Source organism: Seriola aureovittata, chromosome 22 (genome assembly GCF_021018895.1).
Source record: "Seriola aureovittata isolate HTS-2021-v1 ecotype China chromosome 22, ASM2101889v1, whole genome shotgun sequence".
NCBI lineage: Eukaryota > Metazoa > Chordata > Actinopteri > Carangiformes > Carangidae > Seriola > Seriola aureovittata.
The window spans coordinates 12,875,417-12,899,027 of record NC_079385.1 but is presented as its reverse complement, the minus strand read 5'-3'; the positions used below and the strand labels follow the sequence as shown (position 1 = coordinate 12,899,027).

General features: G+C 42.2%; 1 protein-coding gene across 2 annotated transcripts in view; it reads left to right on the top strand.

Moving 5' to 3' along the window:
- chchd3a (coiled-coil-helix-coiled-coil-helix domain containing 3a) overlaps window positions 1–23,301 on the top strand; it is a 65,348-nt gene extending 42,047 nt beyond the window's left edge. For both annotated transcript variants that reach the window (XM_056368060.1, XM_056368059.1), the window contains 3 exons: window positions 6,203–6,273; window positions 18,451–18,586; window positions 22,570–23,301. In XM_056368060.1, the coding sequence (XP_056224035.1) occupies window positions 6,203–6,273; window positions 18,451–18,586; window positions 22,570–22,593 (231 nt within the window). In that variant the 3' untranslated portion in view covers window positions 22,594–23,301. The remainder of the gene's footprint in view (window positions 1–6,202; window positions 6,274–18,450; window positions 18,587–22,569) is intronic.
- Window positions 23,302–23,611: the final 310 nt, after the last annotated feature.

The window sequence follows — 23,611 nt, the reverse complement described above, 5'->3', positions numbered from 1 at the left end:
CCGCCATACCATCAGTGCAAAGAATGCTGGGATAAATAGTGTTTGGTCAATTTGTGGGTTTCTATACAAACAAAAGTGGCTGGTGTGCATCTATTGATGGAGACAGTGTATTCACAGTATAGATAGACGGTCTGCTTTGATTTGATAAGAACAAAATACCTCTCAGGTTTCAGATTCTCAGATGTGCGGTTTTGATGCTTTTATTGGTTTCAATCAATGTAAATTGAATATGTTTGGCTTGTAGACTGTTTGGTTGGAATAAACAAGGCATTTGACGACGCTGCATTGGGATCTGAGTGGTTGTCATGGGCATTTTTTTTAATCCTATCTTCTGACACAGACAAATTGAGTTAGCAATTAGTAGGAATGTAATTCATATTAATCAATAATGAAAATTGTTAGTTGCAGCGTTGTTATGTGCAGGCCTCCGCAGCATGTCTGTATTACACTAGAATATGTGCGAGTGCAAGAAGATGATTTGGTATTGCAGAGGTTTTGAGTTGTCACATGGCTGATTGAAATGTTCATGAGAGTGATGGTGTGTGAAAGGAAACAGTTGTGGTGGCGTGTTGTGTTGTGTTGTGACACACCATGCCTCTGTAGCACCAACCCAAACTGGGGGAGTTGAAATAAGGTATGTCTGCATAATAAACTTGTTTAACTTCAGAATGTATGACCCAGGACAATTATTGTTGACCAGTCACAAGTGATGGTTTATCAGTGAGCTGTGAGCAAGTAGTTCCTCTAACCAGTCTGCATACACTGCAGCAATCAAACCCCAACGCTGTGCTGCTTTTTGGCTGCATTTTTCTAGTGAGAAGGCACCAAATTTGATTTCAGTCGGAGTGTACTGCCAGCTTAATATTATCTACCATGCCCTCCCTCCATCTGCCCTGCATTCCTTCCCTTTACTTCAGGATTCCCCTCAGCATCTTGCTCACCACCAGAAAGAGGCAGAGGAACCGAAAGAGGGCGAGAGAGAGGGAGAGAATATAAGTCTGATATATATTACACGTCTGTTCCAATCCAACATAGCCATTCATCAGAGGGGCTTCCAGTGACAGGCCATCACCAGGCTCCCAGACAGCTCAGCCTGCTGCCTCTGCTGCTGCTGCTCATTGGGGCCACAGCTACCAAATAGCCCCTGAAAACAATATCTATATATTTATTACATTTTCACTCAATACCTGCCCCGCTGTAAAACAATCTCATATTTAACAATCAACTTGCCCATGTTTTTTTTTTTTTTTTCAACCATGTCTCTTTCCAACCCCCCCTCCACGACTCCCTACCACATCTGTCTCTATATCCCTCCTTTTTCAGCTTTTCTTTTTCAAGTGTTGTTTTTTTTTCTCCCTGCCTCCATTTAATTTTTTTTTTCTTTTTTCTTTTTTTTTTTAAAGGGATTTTTCTTCATTTTTTTCTATCTTTCTTTTCGCCTTGTATATCGATGAAATTGGATTTTTCTGCTCTCCCATGGAGGACAATCACAGCAGCAATTGCCATCTCATAGCAAAGTTCCACAGCACTGTGAAAGGAAGAAATACGGGGGAAAGAGCATTAAAAAAAACAGTAATGGTTTCTATCTCTATCTCTGTCTCTACCTCTGACTTGCTATCTTCATCTCAGCCCCTGTCTGTCTTTTCAGTATCCCTCTCCCTCTCAATCTTCTTGCCCTCTCTCTCTCTCTTTCTTTCTCTCTCTCTCTCTCTCTCTCTCTCTCTTGCGGAAGCTAATATTTTGAGTGCATTTGTGCTTCTCGTGTGATAAAAATTCAAATTCAAAAATAAGAACAGTTGTTTCTTTCTTGCCTTGTTGCTGTATCGTAGCAGGAAAAGATGTTTTAGAATTTCAGTTTCACTATGAAGCGATCAATGTAGTCTCTCTGGCTCTGCTAGGTGCATAACTGGAGACACAGTAATCCGAAGTGAAGATATGACATTGTGCTGCAGTGTTGAATTATTGTGTCTCAGACTGTTTGCTGTTACAGCCGCATGATGGGATTCACAGAGATTTAACAGGAAGTGTTTTCAAGGAATGATGATTTCACAACAACAGAGCAGCACGTTCATTTATGTTTAAAAAAAAAAAAAAAAGAGAGAGAAAATCCTGTCGTGGTAACGCTCCACAGGCTAAAATAATGAATGCAAAGACACAAATTTTGAAATGTTCACTTGTATGGCTCAGTTTTTGTTCAAACTAAGTCAGATGTTGATTCAAGCAATGATAATTGTATTGGACGACATTATGTGAACATTTTTTTTCTTCTTCATGAATGAAAATGAAAATGAGGGTAGACACATTTTACTTTGTAAAGTAGCCAGCTTTCTATTGCCCAAACTTTTGATATATACAGAACACCTAGCAGAGTGAATTAAAGAACTAAAAACTTTAAATTGCTTATTATAAACATAAGGAAGAAGCTTGTCTCTCTGAGGTTGTCAGGCAACCAACAGAGACTCCAGGAAGTGACTCCACCTAGCCGAGAAATTGCTCATAACCCACAGTAAAAGCAAAATTTTTGTGTCGGTTTTTGTACAGACTAAACAAAAAAAGATACGTGTTATTCTTTGAGCTTCATTGTATGTTCAGACTCACAGCATTGCAAATTTTTGTCCACAGAATCGATTTTGTGTTTTCGCCCCTAACAGCCAATGTAGCAACTACACAGATGTTAGATGTAAGCTAGCTAGCGAGGAACACACTGAATGTGGGAGTGTGTTTGTGTTTTAACCGTGTCATATTTGTGCATCTCCACCCCGGGATGTTGTCTTGTCCCTTTAGGCAAAGCTTGAAATGCTTAGTCAATTCTGTGTAGGCAGGATAGGTTCAATAACAATTTACCAGCCTCCTTGGTCTCCTTATGAGCAAGTTGTACTGAGTCACACTGCAGAAGCCTCATTTTCTCTAGCTCTGCAGAACAGTAATGTTAGCCATGGTGGGGTGTCTCCCCATTTCGGCCCTCCTGCTCAGCAGCAGATAAGAGAAAGGAGCCATCAATACAAGGAGTTATTTGTTTTATTCATTAAAAATTGGAGGCTTTTTCTCTAAATTGAGCTGGAGCCTGTGTTTGGGTGCAGTTTCTATCTTCTCCATATCACTGCAGTGCATTAGCAGTAATGGCTTAATTTGTCTATGACACCCCCCACCAGCATTTTGTTTGGCTTCAGATGAGCTCAAAACCTAGTGGAAAGCAAATGGAGTAAATAGGATGAAAACAAACAGAAACAGTTGTATTCAAGAAATGGTTAGCACTTGATTGCGCATGGGGATATACACAGCGCCAGGTTTTTGTAGCTTCACGGTTGTTTATCCATTGACAAAGAATTGCTCAGCAGTGATAAAAGAAATATCTTTCTGGGGCGCCCTGGTGGCTCACCTGGTGGAGCGTCTACCACGAAGGCTTTGTCCCAACCGCACCAGCACAGGTTCGAATCCGACCTGCGGCCCTTTGCTGCATGTCATCCCCCCTCTCTCTCCCTGACTTGCCTGTCCCTCTCTGTCTCTGCAACTATTGAATTAAAGGCAAAAATGCCCACAAAAAAATGTTTTTCTCTGAGACTTAAATCAAGGCCATGTTGTACAGCTCCGAAAAAAATCTTTCATTTTGGTCAAGGGAGAAATGTTTTCAACCAAACCTAAGCGTGGTCTCTCTTCTCAGGGCCAATAAAAGGTCCGAGCGATGCTTGAAATCAGTTGGGGCAACAGCAGGAAATCACAATTTGAGACCACTCAGTAATCACTCAAATTACACTACTCTCTGTCTGGTGGTGAACTTTTTTTGCTCCCCGTTTTTGTGTGGCACTGTTTATATGTGGATATCTAGCCTTTTGGCAGCACGTCCACACATGCTGTGTGTGTTGGTACCTTGTGGTGTAGGTGTGTACGTAAATGGAGGAGCATTGTTTGTGTGTGTGTACGTGGGTGCGTGTGTGTGTGTGTGTGTGTGTGTGTGTACGTGTATTGTAAGTGGTCCTGCAATCATTGTCACACATGGCCTTTTGTCCTCCCAGGTGGATTAGTGCGCTGATTAGTGCCAGCTCTGCCATTTAGGCAGGTATTATTACCTAATACTTAGTATTCCAGACAGAGACCCAAATCCAGCCCTTTCTGCCTCCCACTTTCTCTTCCAATGGCTCAATCTCAGCGCTCAGGAGAAGTCTTATTCTTGCCTCTTTAGCAGCTCCCAAAATCTCTTTTTAGTCTTTTTGTTATCTTTGAATAAGCTTCAGTTTTAAATCCTTTTCCTTAGCTCTGACAGTTTCTTTGTCTACACCGAAAACCACTTGATTCAAGGCCAAGAGGGCACAGATACAGCATGAGCTTACAAGTTAACTCTTAAACTTTGGAAAATTCTCTTTCACTGTGTTTTACATACAAACTAATGTCTGCCTGAGGGACAACTGCAGTGGGTCGGTGAAGTATTACATGTTGTTGTTTGATAGGTTTCATGCAGGATCTTTTTTGTCCTACGAGATGTTTTGCAATGTCTACTCTTTCCATGACAAAGTGACTTTCTATGAAATAGTTTTTTCAATATTTGAAATGATCAAAAATAATCTTGTACAGTCACTTATAGCGCTCTACAAATTCATAGGAAATGAAAGGATGGTTTCTCGTACTTCATGACTTAATTCTTACTCATGGGGCCTGGGACGTTACATAGACATCAATCATTTCAAGTCCATTTAAATTTGACGCACGTGAACATGTCAAGAGTGATAATAGGATACAAAATGTATCTATAAGTGTAGTTGTTTGTTTCAGGACAATACAGCAAATTTATCAAGTATATACTATATGTGCTATCTGCATATCTAAAAAATTGATTTTTTATTAAAGAGAACAATATTCATATTGATGCCAAAGAAATGCAATTGAATTACGTCTGTAACTACAGAATGTGAAAAAGTGAGGGACTTTGAATCCTGCGGATCCTCTGTACGAGAGTCTGTCCAAATGAAGAGGACTCAAATCTGTATCAGACCTTTTGTCAGCGTTGTCATGTCCCATCTTCTTTTAGCTCTACAACACATCACTATTGATCTTTTCAGCAGTGCAGTTCATTCCTATTGATCTCTTTTGAACAATGATGAATGCCTTCCCTGCAAGGGGCTTGAGTTCGGGCAGGTAGGACCAAGACACTGGGATCTATCACATTTCTAATGTAGCTATAATTTATGTAAAATCATTTAAGGTTTTGGTTTCCAGTAGATAAGATATCTTATACACAGTCCTGGGTTGATTGTGGCTCTTAACAACCAAACAGGGAATGGCACAAAACAATTTGACCGATGTTGTAGAAAATACAATCATATTTGGGAAATTTTCTTTTTTTATGTGCAAGTATAAGTATTATTAATGTCTTCTTAATTTGAAGACATTGGCAGCAGAAGATATGGATCAAACCTCATACGACTCAATCAAGCTATCCATCACACTTTACTACTTCTCACCATTTGATCATAAATGTACATAGCAGCCACTGAGGGCAGACAAAACAGATCTTCCTAGAGTAGTATAAATGGTGTGGGAGCCGGGTTGTATGGCTATGTTTGAGGAGGTAATTCAGGTTGAGTGGTGCTGCTATGGGTTCATTTGCTATGGGTCACCAGGGGATTATGACCGGTGGTCTGTACGTTGTTGACTAGCGACCCTCTGACCTTACAGGATTGCTGCCTGTTATTACAGCAGTCTTTTTGTGAAAGGATAAGCACAAGCGCACACATACACACACAAAAAACCCTGTAATTCACGTGCTCACACAAAGAGGAACACATGTAGTGTGTGCACACGCTCAAAACAACATAATAGAAAAATCTTCCAGCATCACATACAATACAAAGTTAGCCTCCATTTTGCGGATAATAAACCCAACTGGTAATAGACTTCTCCCCTTAATATCGCTCTCAGTCATGTTTTAATGATGTTTGAGTGACAGCCAATGAGGCAGAGTTGTAGTTGTAGTTGCTGGGCTATGCTGTAGGTAGAACTATATTAAGAAGTGTCACACTGTTGAAATGTTTTCTTTTGGCCTAAATGGCTCCAATCTGAGAGGAGTGAAGATGTGAATAAATTGGATGGACTATTTATATATATATATATATATATATATATATATATATATATATATAAAAGAGGTCAGAATCACATTTTCATTCATTTCTCTCACTCACTGCTTTCTCTGTCTGTCTCTTTGCAGAGTGCTCAGTTCTACAAGGTCACCACAGAGAATTACCATCAAGCTGCAGACCAAGTGAATGCCAAGTTCAAGTAAGTTAAGACCGTTGTTCCAAGGTAGATGAAAAACTTTAGATCACCTATCAGTAATTTCTAACCTGTTTCTTAGTGTTACCCGCATAAAAAATATTATTTCACAATTGCTTTCTTTCTCTAAAAATGACTTGTTTACAACGAGCCTTTTATTCTAACGCACAGCTGGTTCATGATCTTGGATCTTGGCAAGTTTCATGTGTACTGACTGGTACATGAAGAAAAATTATGCTTTCACAAAAGATTAGACGTCCATGTTGACCGACCAGTGAATTCACTATTGAATTATGCTAGCCACATTCTAACCTACCTCTTTCAATCAGACCCACATTAGCCCGACCCATTAGCTGATGTTGATGATGCGGTTCACTGATAAGCCTGATTGCATTTGGATGATAGCTGACAGAGCTTTTCTTGTGCTCTTTTAATATTTTAGTGCTAGAGGAGTGTAAAACCTTATCTTCAACCGGACCTTCAACCTAATTTGCTGCAGTGTTATAATATGGTTAGCATTTACTATATTAAGAGACAAAAGATAACCTCTGTGATGCAGAAAAGAATTCTACATTGGTTTTCAAATAGTTTAGACTCTTTTTTTTTTTTGTTATATTGTGAGTACCACCAATCTTGCCACCACACCTTGCAGTGAAAAGAATGATTACTTCATTGAAGCTGTTAGCGCAGGAGGTAATATTAAACATCCAAATGGTCATGAATGTACCACATTTCCGACACATAAATGTAACTCAAGAAGATGCTGGATCCCTCCCCGTCCGTGTTCCATCTGTCTTCTTAATAAGAGACCATTAGGCTCCATAGTAATGTAGGGAAAGTGGATGAGGAGCCCGCAGGAGGTGGGGCAAGAATGGGCCCTGGCTCTGAGCTCTCCTCCTGGGAGGCTAGGCTAATTGTGTTAGCTTGTCATTAGCCAGCGCTAACACTGGGATCATTGTCTCCCTCAGAAATGCTGGAAAGTGATTAGCCCAGTCCATCGGGGGTTTAGCGCTAGACTGGTGGAAGCCGGAGCTGAGACTTTCCAAATCACATTAAAGGGAAAAAAATAAATGGAATAACATTAGTGCCAAATGACAGTGCTAACTGCGAGTGAACGTTGGGCTAACGTGCGGGTAGTCATGTGATGTGGGCCTTTGCACGGAGAGCAGTGATTGGAGGATTGGATTATAGGAGGTGCATTAGCAGTGTTGTGACTGGATTACAATGTTGGAAAGGTAGAGGAGGGGGGCAATCTGTGTGCATGTGTGTGTGCATGTGTGTGTGCGCGCGTGCGTGTGTGCGTGAGTGTGTGCTAATGAAATGGCGGGAAGGTCTGGTCTTACAAGACAGGGGCAGGGATGCATTGAGGGGATCAGAGCACAGGGCTAATTGGATTTAACAGGGTGTGTTTGGCCCATCTTTGTTTATGTGTGTGAGTTCATGCGTGCTGGTGTTTGTATGCTCTCATATCTTGAACATCTTTTGTGAACATAATATGTGTGTGCCTTCCCTCAAAGCGCTCTCTCATGACAGAGGCCTCTGTTGAATAATGGGAGCAAATATTTTTTTGTCTCACACAGGCGTTTGATTTCCTCAAAGTTAAAAAATGTCCTCGAGTGATTAAAAAGAAAAAAAAAAGAAAGAAAGAGAAGCCGGGGTCGTATCCACACTTGATAGAATTAACATTTGATATGTTAATGTGAGGATGTTATAAAATGTGGGAGATGACATCTTTCTTATCAGAATGTCTTCATTTCCCCATTCTAGTTCATGTCAGCTGTAAAGAGAGTGATAGTGCCCTAAGGATTGATTAGTGTTAGGGCTGATATTAGTGTGTGGTTTATTATAGTAAAGCAGAAGATGTGTGGGGTTATAACATCTGTATATACGCTTTTGGAAGATTTAATTGAGACTTTTGATGGGTTTGAGTTGTGCATGTGCATATGACATTAGATCAGCAGGGAATTTGTCAGATATCTGTAGGATAAAGCTGTTATTACTTTGTGACAGCGGGATCGGGACAAGATGGAAAAAAGGTCTCAGGAGTGGATGGGATTTGGGGGAATGTATGTGTCACAGCTATATGCAGCACCTGGTTTCATAAAGGTTATTTAGGTTGATGCTGTTTCAACATGGAGCAAAGTAATAGGTGTAGTAAGTGATTGGGTCAGGACACTGAAGTGATGATGAGGTAATAGGCTTGTAAGTTAACCATGCAGTCTACAGATAGGTTTCAGCAGGTAGCCTGTGCCTGTTCCATTCATACAGCAGCAGTGGTACAGTGTGGTCACTCTCCTTGGCAATGTTGAAAGAAATAAATTAAAGTGAAAGAGGTAGGTACTCAAGGGAAGGAAGGGTGTGTGTGTGTGTGTGTGTGTGTGTCTTTGAGCAATATGAGTTTGTGTGTGTGTATAGTTTTTTTGCGTAGGTGTGCTGTACAGCTGTTCCCTGCCGTTCTTTTGCTGTATTCCCACCAGAGTTTTCTGAGAATGATGGAGCTCTCCCAAATGGAACAGTACTGCATCACCATGACCTCATTACATCCATACACATACAATCATACATTCACAGTGACACACACATATACACACACACACACACACATATATATATATATATATATATATATATATATATATATATATGTGTGTGTGTGTATGTACAGTATTTGTATGGGAAGACATACACATATCTACATTCTTTTACACTTTCTTATATCTATAATTTTGTACAAAATAAAACATTGTGTACATACATACGAGAAGAATTTCTACATCATGTTTTTATAAACATTTCTTCACAAAGATATGGGCACCTGAAAAATGTTGTCTGAAGTGAGTGCGAACAAATCCTGCTAAAACTGTAAATAGGCTCCTCTAGTGTGTAAAATTGTTGAATCATAAACTGCAGGGGATCAACCTGCTCTGAAAGACCTAGACAAAAGAGACTTGGCATACAGTTCGTCTTTCGTAAGCACGTAAATATACACAACATGTAACAGATAATGTAATAACACAGCATGTTAGACACACACGCGTACACATAAGACAAAAGCCCTTCTTCGCTCTCCCTGTGACACTGACTGTAGATAAGAGTTCCCAGTTGTCCGTGGAGAGGAGACTATCTCTCTCTGCACCTGATTTATATGCTGTCACGTTCACCACTAGTTGTTTATCCAAGTCTGATGCATTATCACACTGTCCACCTCTGGATGTGTGACCTTTACTGCACTACATGTATGTATGCATGCGTATGTGTGAGTGCTTTTGTATGTGAGGGTGAATGCATTTGAGCATGCTCACATATACAGGTGTATGCGTGGACATCCGCATTGGTGTGTGTGTGTGTGTTTAGTCAGGCTGCAGTGACCCAACAGGGCTTTAGTTTGAATTGTGAGGTGACAGGCCTGGAGGAAAATGATAGATGTGAGATTATGCGAAAAGATGGAATGGGGAATGAAAGAACGGTGGCGTAGTCCTAAGCCCTCCTGTCACTGCTAACCTTTGGTGGGGTTTTGGGCTTCTTTGTCGAAGCCGGTCACTCTGTGTTTGTCGAGGGTCCCTGCAGAATTGAGATGGGACCGGGATGTCACATATTGGTGAGCGGGTGGGTCTGACAAGGCTGTGTAATAGTGAAGGATTTAGACCATCATCTGTAATGCCTGCATCCCCCCTCTGAGCTCTGAAAACTTGGACTCCTGCAGGTTTGCTGCCTTGATGGTGACATTTGTCTTAAGATCAGAAAAGGCAGTGCATATGCATGTGTCTAAGGCAAGCACTTTCTGTTCCCCCCTATACAGTCAGCCATACAGAATAAAATCATTCTTGTCTGTCAGTCACTCCTCTCTTCCCTCAGGCTACACATCCACTCCCTTTGTCTGTTTTTTATTTTTATTTTTTTTAGCTCTTTTGAATAAATCTTTTTTTAATTTAATCCAGTTGACAATAACAGCAGCCACTGTCCTCGCTCCGTCTCTCCGTACGCCCACGCAAAGGTGGATTGAGGAGGCGTGGAGCAAAACTTGTTGAATGTAAAATGGCTCATTGTTTTTCTTGTGCGTGCTGCACTGCCTCGACCACACCTGAGAGTCTGTCTTCTCCTCCATACCATGTGGGAGAAAGTAGAGCCCACTCATGCCTCTTCCAGCCCCTTTTAACCACAAATATTTCAGAAATAAACAACTTCAACAACCCTTCATCTGCTGTGTTTATTTATTTATTTATCTGCGTTAAGACATTGTGCAATTTTACCAGCAAACTCCTTATTATGAAGTTGCTGCTTGTTAAAAGTTTTCCCTGTAGCATTTTCATTGTCAAGTTAATTGTGATACTGTGTAACAGTAAACAAAGACTCTGGTCAGGTTTGTTGCCAATAGTATCACTTAAGTTTCAGACCTCATTTCCTCAATTTCTTAATTTTCTACAAACCATTGCCTCTTGCCATAAGGTTATGGACACAGTTGGGCAATCCCATGCAACCTAATGCAATCAAACACAATAGCCCTGCAACAAAGCATTGCAGGACTATTGCGTTGTGCATTTGTCATATCTTTCATGTTAGTGAAGAGGATAAATGGGCTGGAGAGAATCCAGCAGGTTTCCTGCAAAATCCACCCTGCTGCTACAAAATGTAAATAAGGTATAGAGGCAGGTAGAGGCTTTTCAGTTTCTTGGCAGTGCTCCTGTTTCTTGAAGGGAATAATACGGATGTCCCAAAATTAATTAAGTAATGATTTATTGATGTTTAATTGCGCCAAGCAGCACTTTTAATTACTAAAATAACAGGAATTAATTTAGCAGGTAGTTATTGCCAAGTATTTAAGTTGTTGTTGTTGTTGCAGAGGTGTTTTTCTGTGAAGTAGTCGGTGAGGTAGGACAGACCGAGCAGCACTTTGACCCCTCTGTCAGGTGAGGGTGAACCACAATTCCGTAGCTAGGCAACCCGGGCGCAGGGACAAGATGGTGGTCAGCTGAGGAGATAGAAGTCAATAACGGCTTTAAAAGCTCTTCTTTCGGCCTTAAGAGCTCTGCGATGTTGGTGGTAAAAGGCGCACACGATTCATGGGAAGCTGCGTGGGCGTATACATGGACACATAATGTACATACACACCTTTTAGTGGATGAATTAGTGACATTGGAAACACACTCAGCTTTTGTTGCTTTTCTGTGTTATTTGGGATGTTTCATACAGTGAACACTGCGGTGGCATGAGCAACGGAATAGAAAGTCACTGACATGTAACAGTTTGTGGACCTGCACATATTTACCATTTACAAAGCACTGCCACTCACCACTTTTGGATGAACCTTGTAATGTTAATGTATCTCTCACAAATACTGAACCAGTGAAAATGTTTCAGGTGCTTCTTACGTTTGTGAAACATTTAGCTTCTGTCTAAGGCCAGACACCGGTCCCCTTATGAGAGTGTGTGTGAAGAGGGGTCAGAAAGGACACATCCAGCCCTTCTTTTTCCTCTCACTCGCTCATCGTTCTTTGTCTGCCTCACTGCTCACTTAGGAACGGTGTTTTTGAATCTCTCTCACTCACTCCGTCTTTGTTATCATCTGCTTTTGCCTCCCTCACTCACTCATGTTCTCTCTCTCCATTCTTTGGCAGTCTTTTATCTGTCGCACTTTTCTTGATTTTGTCTCTTTCTGTGTCTCTTCCTCCCTCTCTCTTTCTCTCTCCCCCTTTTTTTTCTCTCTCATTCAATCTCTTATCCATGCTGATGGATTTCACTGCAGGGGGGTCACCCAGGTCTGCTTTTAAAAAGCAGCGTGAGCAAAATGTGTATCATTTTTCTCCCTAACTGGATCATTTGTATTTATTTACCCCCCTCAGTACTGACGCCTGCCTTAACTAGAAAGAACATGAGGGCTTTTTAAGGGGGAACTGGCACCCACCCCTTAACCCTATTAACCCCTAAGTGGACCTAAATGATGATAAATAGACAATGTGGTGATTGGGAACTCAATCTGGTGGCAGGCTAGGGTAATCCATACTGTCGATGGTGCTACAGTGGGTGCTACTTGTGTGTGTGTGTGTGTGTGTGTGTGTGGGTGAGATGAGGTAAGATGATTTCTAGCAACATGTGTGAAACCTGACTAAATCAGACCATAAAATGACTTCTTCCTCTTCTTGGTCAGTAACTTTTTATTCATAATAGAACAATAGGAGCATTAGTCCTCATGTGAAAACAGAGCAAATGGCTTGCTCTTGTATAGGGTTGCTTTTACATCCAGAAGAAATCTTATAAAGAAAGGCAGCACCTCCTCATAATCAACTGCAACCACATATGTGTAAAATAATTCTTCTATTGTTAAAAACCAAAGCCGGCGTAATGTGTGTGTGATTTGTAGATAGCATAGTGTGACGTGTAACACAAAAGTGTCAGCGTCTGTCCCGCCATGACAGTTCTTCCTTTTTACTAAGACATCAGTATTGCTCTGTGACTGCCTCTGCTGCTGGCTTAGAGGCGGAACAACAGTGCCCCCCCCACCCCCACTCCCCACCCCCACCCCCCCCTCTGTGTTCGTACCTCTTATACAGAATGGCGAGGCGGAACAAAGGTGTTATAGTAAGGTGCTGAAAGAAGAATATATAAGTGATACCCAGTGCTAGAGTAGAGAAACACACATTCAGCTGTTCATTGATGACCAGTTAGCATTTCAACACTACACTGCAAGAAATACATGTATGTCGATCTTATTTATTTTATGCTTACACTTTGTCCGCTGCTGTTCCAGGTCTCGTATGCTAAGAGGAGTAGGCAGTGCACTTATTGCAGTTTGAATGAAAACTTTTCCAACAGTCCTCTGCAGTCATTTTGTGCAATGAATCAATAGTTCTTTTTGCAGGGGACAGTTTAATGCTATCCAGTAGTTCTTGGAGTGGCCCCTGCGTCCAGTGTCTCTGGGTTTGTCTGTATGCTTGCACGTCATCACTGTGTTTGCTTTTCTTTGTCTTTACAACTTTTGAAGTTGTAATGTAGCTCAAATTATGACAGATGAACGCACATGTTTCCAGATGTGTCGCACACTTTGTCCAACTATCCAAGCATGTTGTATCCATAAGAGAGATCTATGAATGTCATTTTAGTGAACAGCTCTGCGTTGTTACAGCAGATGGTAGTCATGGCCAATCTAAGTTGGTTTGAAAAATGGACTGACGCCGTTCCTCGCACCCTCTATCCGCGTAACACGTGCATACTGTATGAAAATCCCAACATCAATCTCAATACGTCCCCCTGCGTGCAGTCAATATGTTCTTTTAAGAATGAAGCCGTGGCCATAAACCCATCAGAATATGTCCCCTCCATGTAAATGTGCTGACTTGTGCAGCAGGAGGCTTGAAAGAGGGGATTGTATTAAATGATATAGGGACACCTTGAGGAGGGAGATGGACAGTGAGAGGAAGTGAGCAGGTAATCTGTTCTGCTTTATTACATGTTAAATGGGACACATTCACCCTCTCATATCATTCCTGCCCCTCCCCTCAACCTCGTTTTCTGTTCTCTCCTAAAGGAAAACTTTACAAAGGAAGTGAGAAGAGAGCTTTAAAGAGTTTCCTCTGCTTCTCCGACACCTCTTTTCTCCAATATTCTTTCTCCAAAGACACCCCACACTTTCTTTTCTGTCCTCTTGTCTCACAAACACACACTGGCCGTCTCTTTCGCTCTTTCTCTAAAAAAGCCCCCCCCCCCTCTGCTGTTCTTTACCTCTCTCTGCTCTGTGCTTTATGATTTATGGCGCAGAGCTGAGAAACTGTAATGTCGGTATCTAAACCAACCTCCTCCCTTTCATTCCGCCCTCAATCAGTGAATCAAGGCAGTGGGGACTGTGTGTGTGTGTGTGTGTGTGTGTGTGTGTGTGTGTGTGTGTGTGTGTGTGTGTGTGTGTGTGTGTCTTAGGTGGGATAAGGTGATGTTATAGAGACCTTTACCGCTACTGATAGCACAAGGCGAGACCCCTATATGACTGTCTAGATTTACTGTCTCTGTGGTACAGGGGTGCAGCACACTCACATGCACATGCAGACACACACACACACACACACACACACACACACTGCGAATAATAACCCACTGTATCTGGCTAGATGTCTCTGTTTCAGATTCCCCCTCTCCACATGGTGTTTTATTAAATATCCCATGAACCACTGGGGATTGAGGGAGGGAATAAAGGAGAGAGGAATAAATGGCAGATATAGATAGTGAGACAGAGAGAAGGGGGAAGTGGGACATTTATTGACCGTGTCTGGTTCTATAACCTGTAAAATAAGCTTTTGATTTGTGTGTGTAGACATTTATATCTCAGCATTATAATTTTTTGTCTTTGCGAGAGCCTGTAAAGTATGCATGGGTAACTGACGAGCGTGTGTGTGTGTGTGTGTCTGTGTTTGGCTGTCTGTGTTGAGTAATGTGTGTGTGATGGCTGTGTGGGTAAAGAGCAGCAGTGTCACCAAGAGATCCTAGATGGGGTCACAAGATGAATCTAAGGGGTCAGGAGATAAGAAAAAAACAAAATTTGTTTTGGTTTTGTGGTAATTCTTTCTCAGTTTTTCATCCTGTAGCATCTAACAATCATTCAGATGAAGTAGTCTGACTTCATTTGAAGTGCGCACAACTCACGGACATGCACATGATGAGGGGTCGTAAATAGACATTGTGCCTCATAAAAAGGATGTCCGGCGCAAATGTTTGGAAACCACTGGCTAAAACAAAGAGGACTGTATCTTCTTCCACCAGAGCCTGTTCACCAAAACCCTAACCCTAATTCTACAGTAGAACCAAACCAGGGCTGGCCTTCACCCTTTTTTCATTTCCTGTACATCATTTAAACACAGTTTATAAAAAAAAATTTAAAAAAAGTTTAGTTTTGGGAATGTGACACTGTGTCCTTGTTTATGAATGCCTTTCTACTCAGGTTACATGGGAACTGGATGATTCATTGTTGTTTTCAACTATATCTATAATTATACCCAATGAATCCCACAGTAGAAAGACCTACCGTCTATTCATTTAAGTCTACATTGAAGTATTTAATATGAATTCAAAATTCAACATGAACAACCTCGTGTTTGTCTTGTTTCGTGGGCTACTTGATGTAGGTATGTAGTGGTGATAAATGGAGATTACCCGAGACCAATAAATGACTTGGAAAAACAAAAGGCTTCTCTTTTAAGATAGTATTACTAAGCTTTGAAATGAGCACATACTTTGTATTTCATGACTTTTTATGGTTGAGTGAGACAATGTTGGCAGGTTTCATTCATACAGGGTAAAAAAAGGGTAATCTTCTTAATGGCCTTTTCATGATGTGACATGTCTGTCGTTTTGCATCAGCTCACCCTGCTGCATAGCACTATAGCAGTCTTATTGTAGTAAATGACATGAGGGCACCTAATGTAAAACTGAGGGGGAGGGAGGGAGGGGAAGAGGGGAGGTGGAAGTCTTTCCCTTACCAGCTCCATGTGGTTGGCATCATGAACTTAATGTTAATCTTAATGATAGATGATAGAGGATGCAGCGCGCCGCCGCAGAGTGTGTGTGACAGTGTTATTGTCTCCATGATTAACTCAGCCGCTGTCTCAGCCCCTTCCTCACAGGGAGCACCAGAGAGCCAGCAAAAATGGAAATAACACCGTCTAGTTCCTCATCAAGAAATGCTCTTCATTTCTCTACACCCCCCCCCCCCCCCCCACCTGTGTTCTCCCCTCTCTATCTCTCTGTCTCTCTCTCTCTCTTTCTCTCTCTCAGAGGCCATTACTGGTGATAAACACTGTGGTGTGTATCAGCAGGATGCACCTGGCATTAACGCAAATGCTTAAGAAAGTAATTAGTGGGTGTATGTGGCTCCCCTCGTCCCTGTAGATGCCCATAGGCGGTGTAATAAATGAGCGCCAGGATCCATAGGAATAGGATGGCAGCGTTTCTGCTCGCACCGCTGTCATCGTTCAATACCCCGACGCAGAGCAATGGCCTTGCTATGCCTCTTAGCAAATGACTGAATCTCTCCCCGATGGATCCCCAAACACAGAACCTTCTCCACACCCAACATCATAACGTCCCAGTCTGCGCTCAAGAGTTGTAAATGCCAGGAATTTCTCAGGGTATGGACCTACCCTGGAATCAACCAGCGATTAAAAGAATAGCCCAACATTTTGGGAAATGTACCAATTAATTTTCCTGCAGAGTGAGACAATCAATACCACCGTCATGTCTATTCAGTAAATATTAAAGTTACAGCCAGCAGCTGCTCAGCTTAGCATAAAGCAAGGAAGTGGATAAGACATTTTCCCAAAATGTCAACCTATTCCTTCAAGTGTCCAAATTGACTATTTTTATTCTCTCAACTGTTCCTCACTAGCTTCACAGGGAATATTTTTTGCCCTTCTTGGCAACTGAGCACAGCGTTGGGCACTGAATGATGGAGTGTATTGATTATTCTTACTACGATTGTGAGTACCTCTCATGTTGCCACAAATTGTCACTGACCTGCACTCACAAGGACTATAGATTTTTCCTGGCCTACCTAACAAATATGACTATGTGCAGATACACATATGTACATATCTTCACTGTGCCATCTTCCTGCTGCATTGCACCCTGGGTAATGACCCATGCGACCAATCCCCTGCTTTTGTATCCAGTGGGGGGTAATTTCTCACCCCGTGGGGCAAATCAAACATCTGATTGTGACTACAGGGGCTCAGCTTCGCCCCCAATATTCCTCTGAGATCTTAAGAGTTGCTGACGGGTAAAATCTCTTTCTCTTTCACACCCATGCAAGGCGTGTTTAGTGAGGCAGATGGAGTGTCCTGAGCACTGGTGTGAACAAAACGATGACACCTCCATTAGCATAATAGCCCATGCGTGTGCATGTGTTTATTATGGATTTTTATGGGGTGTGTGCAGAGACAGACAAAAGCAGTTAACATTGGGCACTAGTGGTACGTTGTACTGCTTAGATTGGCTGAAGGATCCAACTCTTGCATCTCATGGAAGTCCCATTTAAATGCACTGAAGTTTAGCATAGCATCCATCATTAGAAGTACTAGCATCTGGATCATACCAGCTAGCACTAAAGCTGTAGCAGAACCTCAAGGACAGACTCGAGTGTGCTAAGCTAGTGAAGTGTAGACTATAACCAGACGATTTGCATTCACAGTCCATAACAGCAACCTCCATTCGGATGCTAAAAGATAAAATTTGACATTTAAACCAGTCCAAGGTGAAAGCTACCCAGTTTGTAAATGGTTGACACTTTCAGCGAGCCATTCTGAATCAATGGATGGATTCCTTAGTACCTAGTAGAGTGATCAATACTCTCTCCCATAAGGCCTTTTTAAAGGGTTTTTGGTGGTAAGACATGAGAACAAGGGACTAATTTACCAGGAAGGTATACTTAGCTTGCCCATAATTTTAACTCCATCATCATTATCATCATCACAATAAGTAAGCTTTATCGCTTTTCCAGATTAAACCAGCGCTCTCTCCTTGTTCTGCTCTGCGTCGCACATCGATTCGCAGAGCTAGCTTCTCTTCTGTGCAGTCCCACAGCGCTGATGGATCTCCCTTTTCAGGGGCTGAAGCCATTGTTATTAGCTCCTTATTGTCCGTTTTTAGAAAACCCTCTGGTCTCTCTGTCGATAAGTTGTAATGCACACATCGACATGGTCATCACAGCAGGCTCTGGAGGTTGGACTGACCTTTGACATTCATCCCGGCAGATACAGTAATGCCGATTCTTGCTTCAGGTGTTTTGCACTGGAATGACAGTAATGATAGAAAAGATGTACACACACTGTAGACTGCAGTGTAGCTCAGTGTGCTCGAGGAATGCGTGAGGTCTCTTGAGAGAAAATGACCAGCGATATGCTCATTTTCCACACCAACAATATGTCTTTATTCCTCTACTCTTGCTCTCAGTCTCTATATCTCATACTCATTTTGTCAGACCGTCTGCATCGGCCATCTTTATGCTCTTAGCGTCCACCTTTCTGCCTTTGGATTCTCTTTTCTCTCTCACTCCTTTTTCTTTTTTTTTCTTTTTACACTTTTACCCCTTTTCCTTAACTCTCATCTCTCACACTTTTTCTCCTGCTCCTTCTTCTTCTCCCCCTCTTTGACACCATATTATTCCCCCTTTTCACACTATTTCTCTCCCCCTCCTCACCCCCGCAGGCGGTATGAGATGTATCCAGTGTGTGCAGACCTGCAGGGCCAGATCCTCGCGTGCTACCAAGAGAACGTTGGAAAAACCCTCCACTGCTCCAACATAGCAGCCCTTTACCTACAGTGTGTCAACAACACCAAACAGGTGCGTATTTACCGAACTAGGCTATTTATCTTTTATCATTTTGTCGTATCTCATCATTTGATACACTACACGAGCATCTTTTGCATATGAATGTTACGGGTATGTGTACTGCATACTTGTTAAGTGAAATGAATGAGCGTACATCTGTACTCTTCACATGTGAGGAAATTGCATAAAACTTTGAATACTTAAAAACCCTCCAAAATAACCCATGTTTTCCCCTCTGAAGAATGACAAGTACATGCATGCACCCTCATGGACCAATGATATGTAAGTGTGTGTGTGTGTGTGTGTGTGTGTGTGTGTGTGTGTGTGTGTGTGTGTGTGTGTGTGTGTGTGTTAGCTCCAGCAAACATCATTGGGCAAAAAGATGTGTATGGCAGCTACAGTAGAACAGTCATTCCCTTTTATAAATGTCTGAATGAAACGCACTACACACACACACACACACACATACACACAGGCATCCATTTCCATGCACCAGCTCTTTGCTTTTAGACAGGAGAATATAATTTCCACAGGGCTACTGGCGCCCGAGTAAAGCCCTCTCTAAATAGCCAGTTTAAACCTTCCAGTATATTTCCATAATACCTGCTGACACAGGCGTTCCTCCGACTGTCTCTGTGTGTGTTTTAATGTAATAAGACCAAGGGAGTAGCCGCCGCTAGTTGGATACCATTGTCCTTCCTGTGCTCTCTCCTTTCATTGTCAAGTACAAATGTTTTTCTGCCCTCTGTCTCCCACGGTCACACACTGTATGGTAATAGTAATGTCACTCAGGTTGATATTAACTTGATTCCCCCCTCTCTCACTTTGCAATATGTAACATCCATTGCCCCCAAAAAGGCTCAATTTACATTCATAGAGCTTTTCTATTAGATTTTTTTTTTACAATTACATTGTTTTCCCGGAAATGAGTAAAACTGAGCATTGTGTCTCTCGCTCACTCTCGTGGGTATTAGTATTAGGTCTAAAAGTCAGATGCAGGCAGATTTTTAAGCTATACATCATGTAAATTGCACAATGTTTTATTCATCGCATGGATGTGTGTGTGTGTGTGTGTGTGTGTGTGTGTGTGTGTGTGTGTGTGTGTGTGTGTGTGTGTGTGTGTGTGCGTGCATTTAAGAGAGCTACCTGTAGCCTCGTCAAGATTCAGCAAGGGTACGTTCACAGTCCGGATGCTGTTATGATCCTGTAAATTGTTTTGGAAGCAAGCCTGAGACGATATGGTAATCCACTTGTGTTTATCACCCTGCGGCAATCACAGCGCACTCCTGTTCATCTGCGCTTATCTGCCTAAGACTTGCTTTTAAAGTCATTAGGTGCAAAAGAAACAGTTCTGTGATAAGGCTTTAAAGGAATAATATACAGAATTACACAGCTGACAAAACGGGGGAAGGGTTGAAATGTGATTGATATTGGGTGTTGCAGGTTAACGATTAGGATGTTTACACAGTTTTATCAGAGCCGAGCAGGAAGCTGCATTGAGGACGTACAATGTGTCAAAGGACATGACTTTGACCTCTGGAGGTCAGAAGATCCAAACGTGTCCCCTAACAGCCGTTTTTCATCTTTTTACCCCGTATATCAAAGACACTCGATATCATAGCTCAAGTAGCAAAATCTCTTTCTCCTTCTTCGTCCTTTCCCTTCAAATCTTAAATTCGACTAGAAGCTGCAGCACCGTGGACACAGATAGGGATGTCCAAGGTGCCAGCTCACTGAGGATAAAAACCAAATCCCCCCCCCAAATCTCACTTTTACAATATTGACCCTTGAACTGGAGACAGCTGAGACAAAGGCGTTGTCAGCTGCCCAGCCATTGTCACTGATAATTAGCGTTCATATTGCCACAGTCAGTGATAACATTTAGACCCACTTTCGCTCTCCTTTGGCTGTCCTTCACTCCCTCCATCCGCCATCCCTTCATCCCTAGTCACAGCATTTAACAGGTCCAGATAGCGAACAGCGAGGAAGCGGCAGTCGAAGGACAGATTAAGTCTCTCTCTTTCTCTCTCCCTCTCCCTCTATGAATAAGAGTTTATCATGGAGGCCGATCTCTCCATCCACTGCTTGCCTCCTCATTCCATATTCTCACTGCATGACCGCCTCTTGCTCCCTATCTTTTCCTTCTCCACTTCATTTTTTAGTCTGACCCTTCTTTCTCACTTCTACTCTCAAAGGGCTGGGCTGGAGCCCTGTTTGTGGTTTCAAAGGGTGTTATGTTTGCAAGGATTGAAATGAAAAAGGAGCTGGCTCACATAGCTGCTCCTACATCATCTTTAATATACAGTGGCAAGAAAAATAAGTCAACCCTTTGGAATTACCTCCATTTGTGTATAAATTTGTCCAAAACAGACAAACGCAATCGATTTTATTAATAACACAAATCATTGTCTTGTTCTTGTCCATATTAAAAACATCACTCAAACATTCACAGTCTCTCGGCTAACGGCATTAACAAAAGCTAACTGGAGTCCAATCAGTGGCTGGTGATGTGGGTGAGAGCTACTCGTCTTTTACTGCGATGAAAAATTGCATAAAGCCGAGAGTCATCTCAAAGAGTTTAGATATTCATCAGTCCAGTCAGACAGACTGTCTATAAATGTAGATGATTTAGTTCTGTGGCCGCTCTCCCTAGAAGTGGGCGTCCAGCTATGATGACTCCAAAGGCACAACGCAGAAAGATCAGGGAGGTAAAAATGAAGCCCGGAGTAGCAGCTAAAGGCTTAAAGGAATCATTAGAGCTACAGTTAACACCTCAGTCTGCCTCATGCAAACCATGCAACCGTGTGTGGATGATATGTCCATTCAACCATGCACCATTATAAAAACGTCTGGTAAGCAAGACACAGATAGACTAGGAGACGCACTTCCCAACTAGGTTAGCGAGACAGGCTAGAGAGAGATGAACATCAACTTAACGTTACTGTTGTTTGCAACGTCGAAGTAGGAGAGGTGCGAAAAGGTTTTTTCTCTTATTGTTACCAGAAGGAGAGTTCTCCCATCAAAGTTTGATGGGCACTTCTTAACTTGGGTATAGGACCGGCTGAAAGACATGCCAGCATCAATGTGGTGCAAACAATTTAGAACCGGTTCTCAGCTGGAACCAGTTCTCCATTCCCATCTCTGCAGACAGTTTTACGCCAAGCAGTTGATGGACCTCAAGGATGCACACAATGCATTTTGATGAAGTTTGTTAGTTTACAAGAATCCTGAGCTCCTGTACCTCTCATATTTTTCCCCCATTGGAATTCATCTTAGTGATGCTGCCATGTTCCCAGATCTCAGCAGTTACCTTGGTGCTGTAGATAAAGTTATCACAACCACTAGAAATAAATAAGACCCAGGTTGTAATAAACTGGAATCATCCTTTAAGTGTTTTCTTCACAGTCTGCTTTTTTGTCTCAACGTGCACTTTACACCGTGGTAGACATGCTGGGAGCAACTGTTTTTATTGATAACCATTTTATGGTCAGATCGATCGTGCGGAAAATAAACTCCAGATTTCTTTGGAGAAATGAAATGTTACTGACATGGACTGCATCCGATTCCCAGCACCATTATTAAGTTGGTCAGTGTTTTTCTCTTTACTTTATCTCTCGCTTATTCCCTTCCTTATGTCCCCGTTTCATCTGCTTTTTTTTTTTTCCCCTTCACTCATCTTCTCTTAGGCAGTTTTCATCCAGAGGCATCAGCTGCAAAAGGCCGGTTCAAATGGTTATTGACAGGGAGTGCTGGGGATTTGTGGTTGCACTTAACAGCTAACATGGAATCCACTGCCCTCTGGTCCTTTCTCAACTCCTCCAACTCACTGCATCCTCTTCCATTTTATTGTACTCTCAGGCCTCCCTCTCTCTGTCTCATCTCCCCTTTGACGTAATGTCTTTCTCTTCTGTTTGTTCCCTTTTTTGTTTTTTTGATTTGATTTTGTTTGCTTCTCTGTTTATCTAATGCACTTCCCTCTCTGTTTTTGTCCGTAGAACAAGTTGAGGACTGGGGGTTAAGGAGGACGCAGGAAGAAAGAGAGAGCAATGAAGAGTTTATTGTGCGGGATTACTGATTATCGACCGACTGACAGACAGACCAAACCGGAGTGGAAGAATAGAGGAATGAATCAGCACCGACACAAACACACACACACACACCTCCTCAAAACCCTGTGACCGAACCTGACTAGAGGCACCGAACACAGCACCTTGAGAAATAGACACCCTCTCCCTCGATTCTTATCTCCTTCCCCTCCTCTCTTACCCTTCGTCTATCTCTCCTGTGAGAATTGCCGAGAGGCGGTGATGCTGTCCGCCATTTTGGAGACACGACACAGCGGTGAACCACGGTACCCAGCAGGCCTGAGCGCGGCTCGCTAAAAGGACAAAGATGAACCGGAACCACCTCAAAGAAGACCAGCCACCTGTGTCACAAGCCACTCGGACCTACCCACGCTCACTCCAACACCCTTAGGAAAATAAAAACTATTAATTTACTAATTAAAGTCAGTCCTATATTGTTGTCATTAATTCATTGTTTTCAGGCTCCTAGTGCACTATCCTCTACACAGATACACGTGTATGCATCTGTTTCTTCTTTGCATCTGTTTGTGTGCAATCGTGTTATGTTAATAATGTAACGATCCGCGTGTTGAGTATTCATCCAGACCAACACTTGTGACAATGTCTGATCAGAGGAAATAAAAAGACGAAACGATGCAGGAACTGTTGTTGAACTTTTCTCCATAAATATTCAGCGGGCTCTGTCTCTCGAGCGTGAGTGTGTGAGTGTGTTTGTGTGTGTGTGTTTTATGCTAATTACAGTAAGCGTTGTACATCTTTGATGGATACGCAGCCCTCGTGTTGTCACGGCGACATTTTTTCAAACAGAGTGAATGAGCCCAAGAGAGAGGGACTGAAGCGTGGGGGAAATATTCGTCCCAGATGTTCTGGTTCATCGTCTATCTTTCTCTCCGTTTCTCGATCTGTCCGTCTGCCTGTCTGTCTTTCTTTATGAAAGAATCTGTTGTGTGAA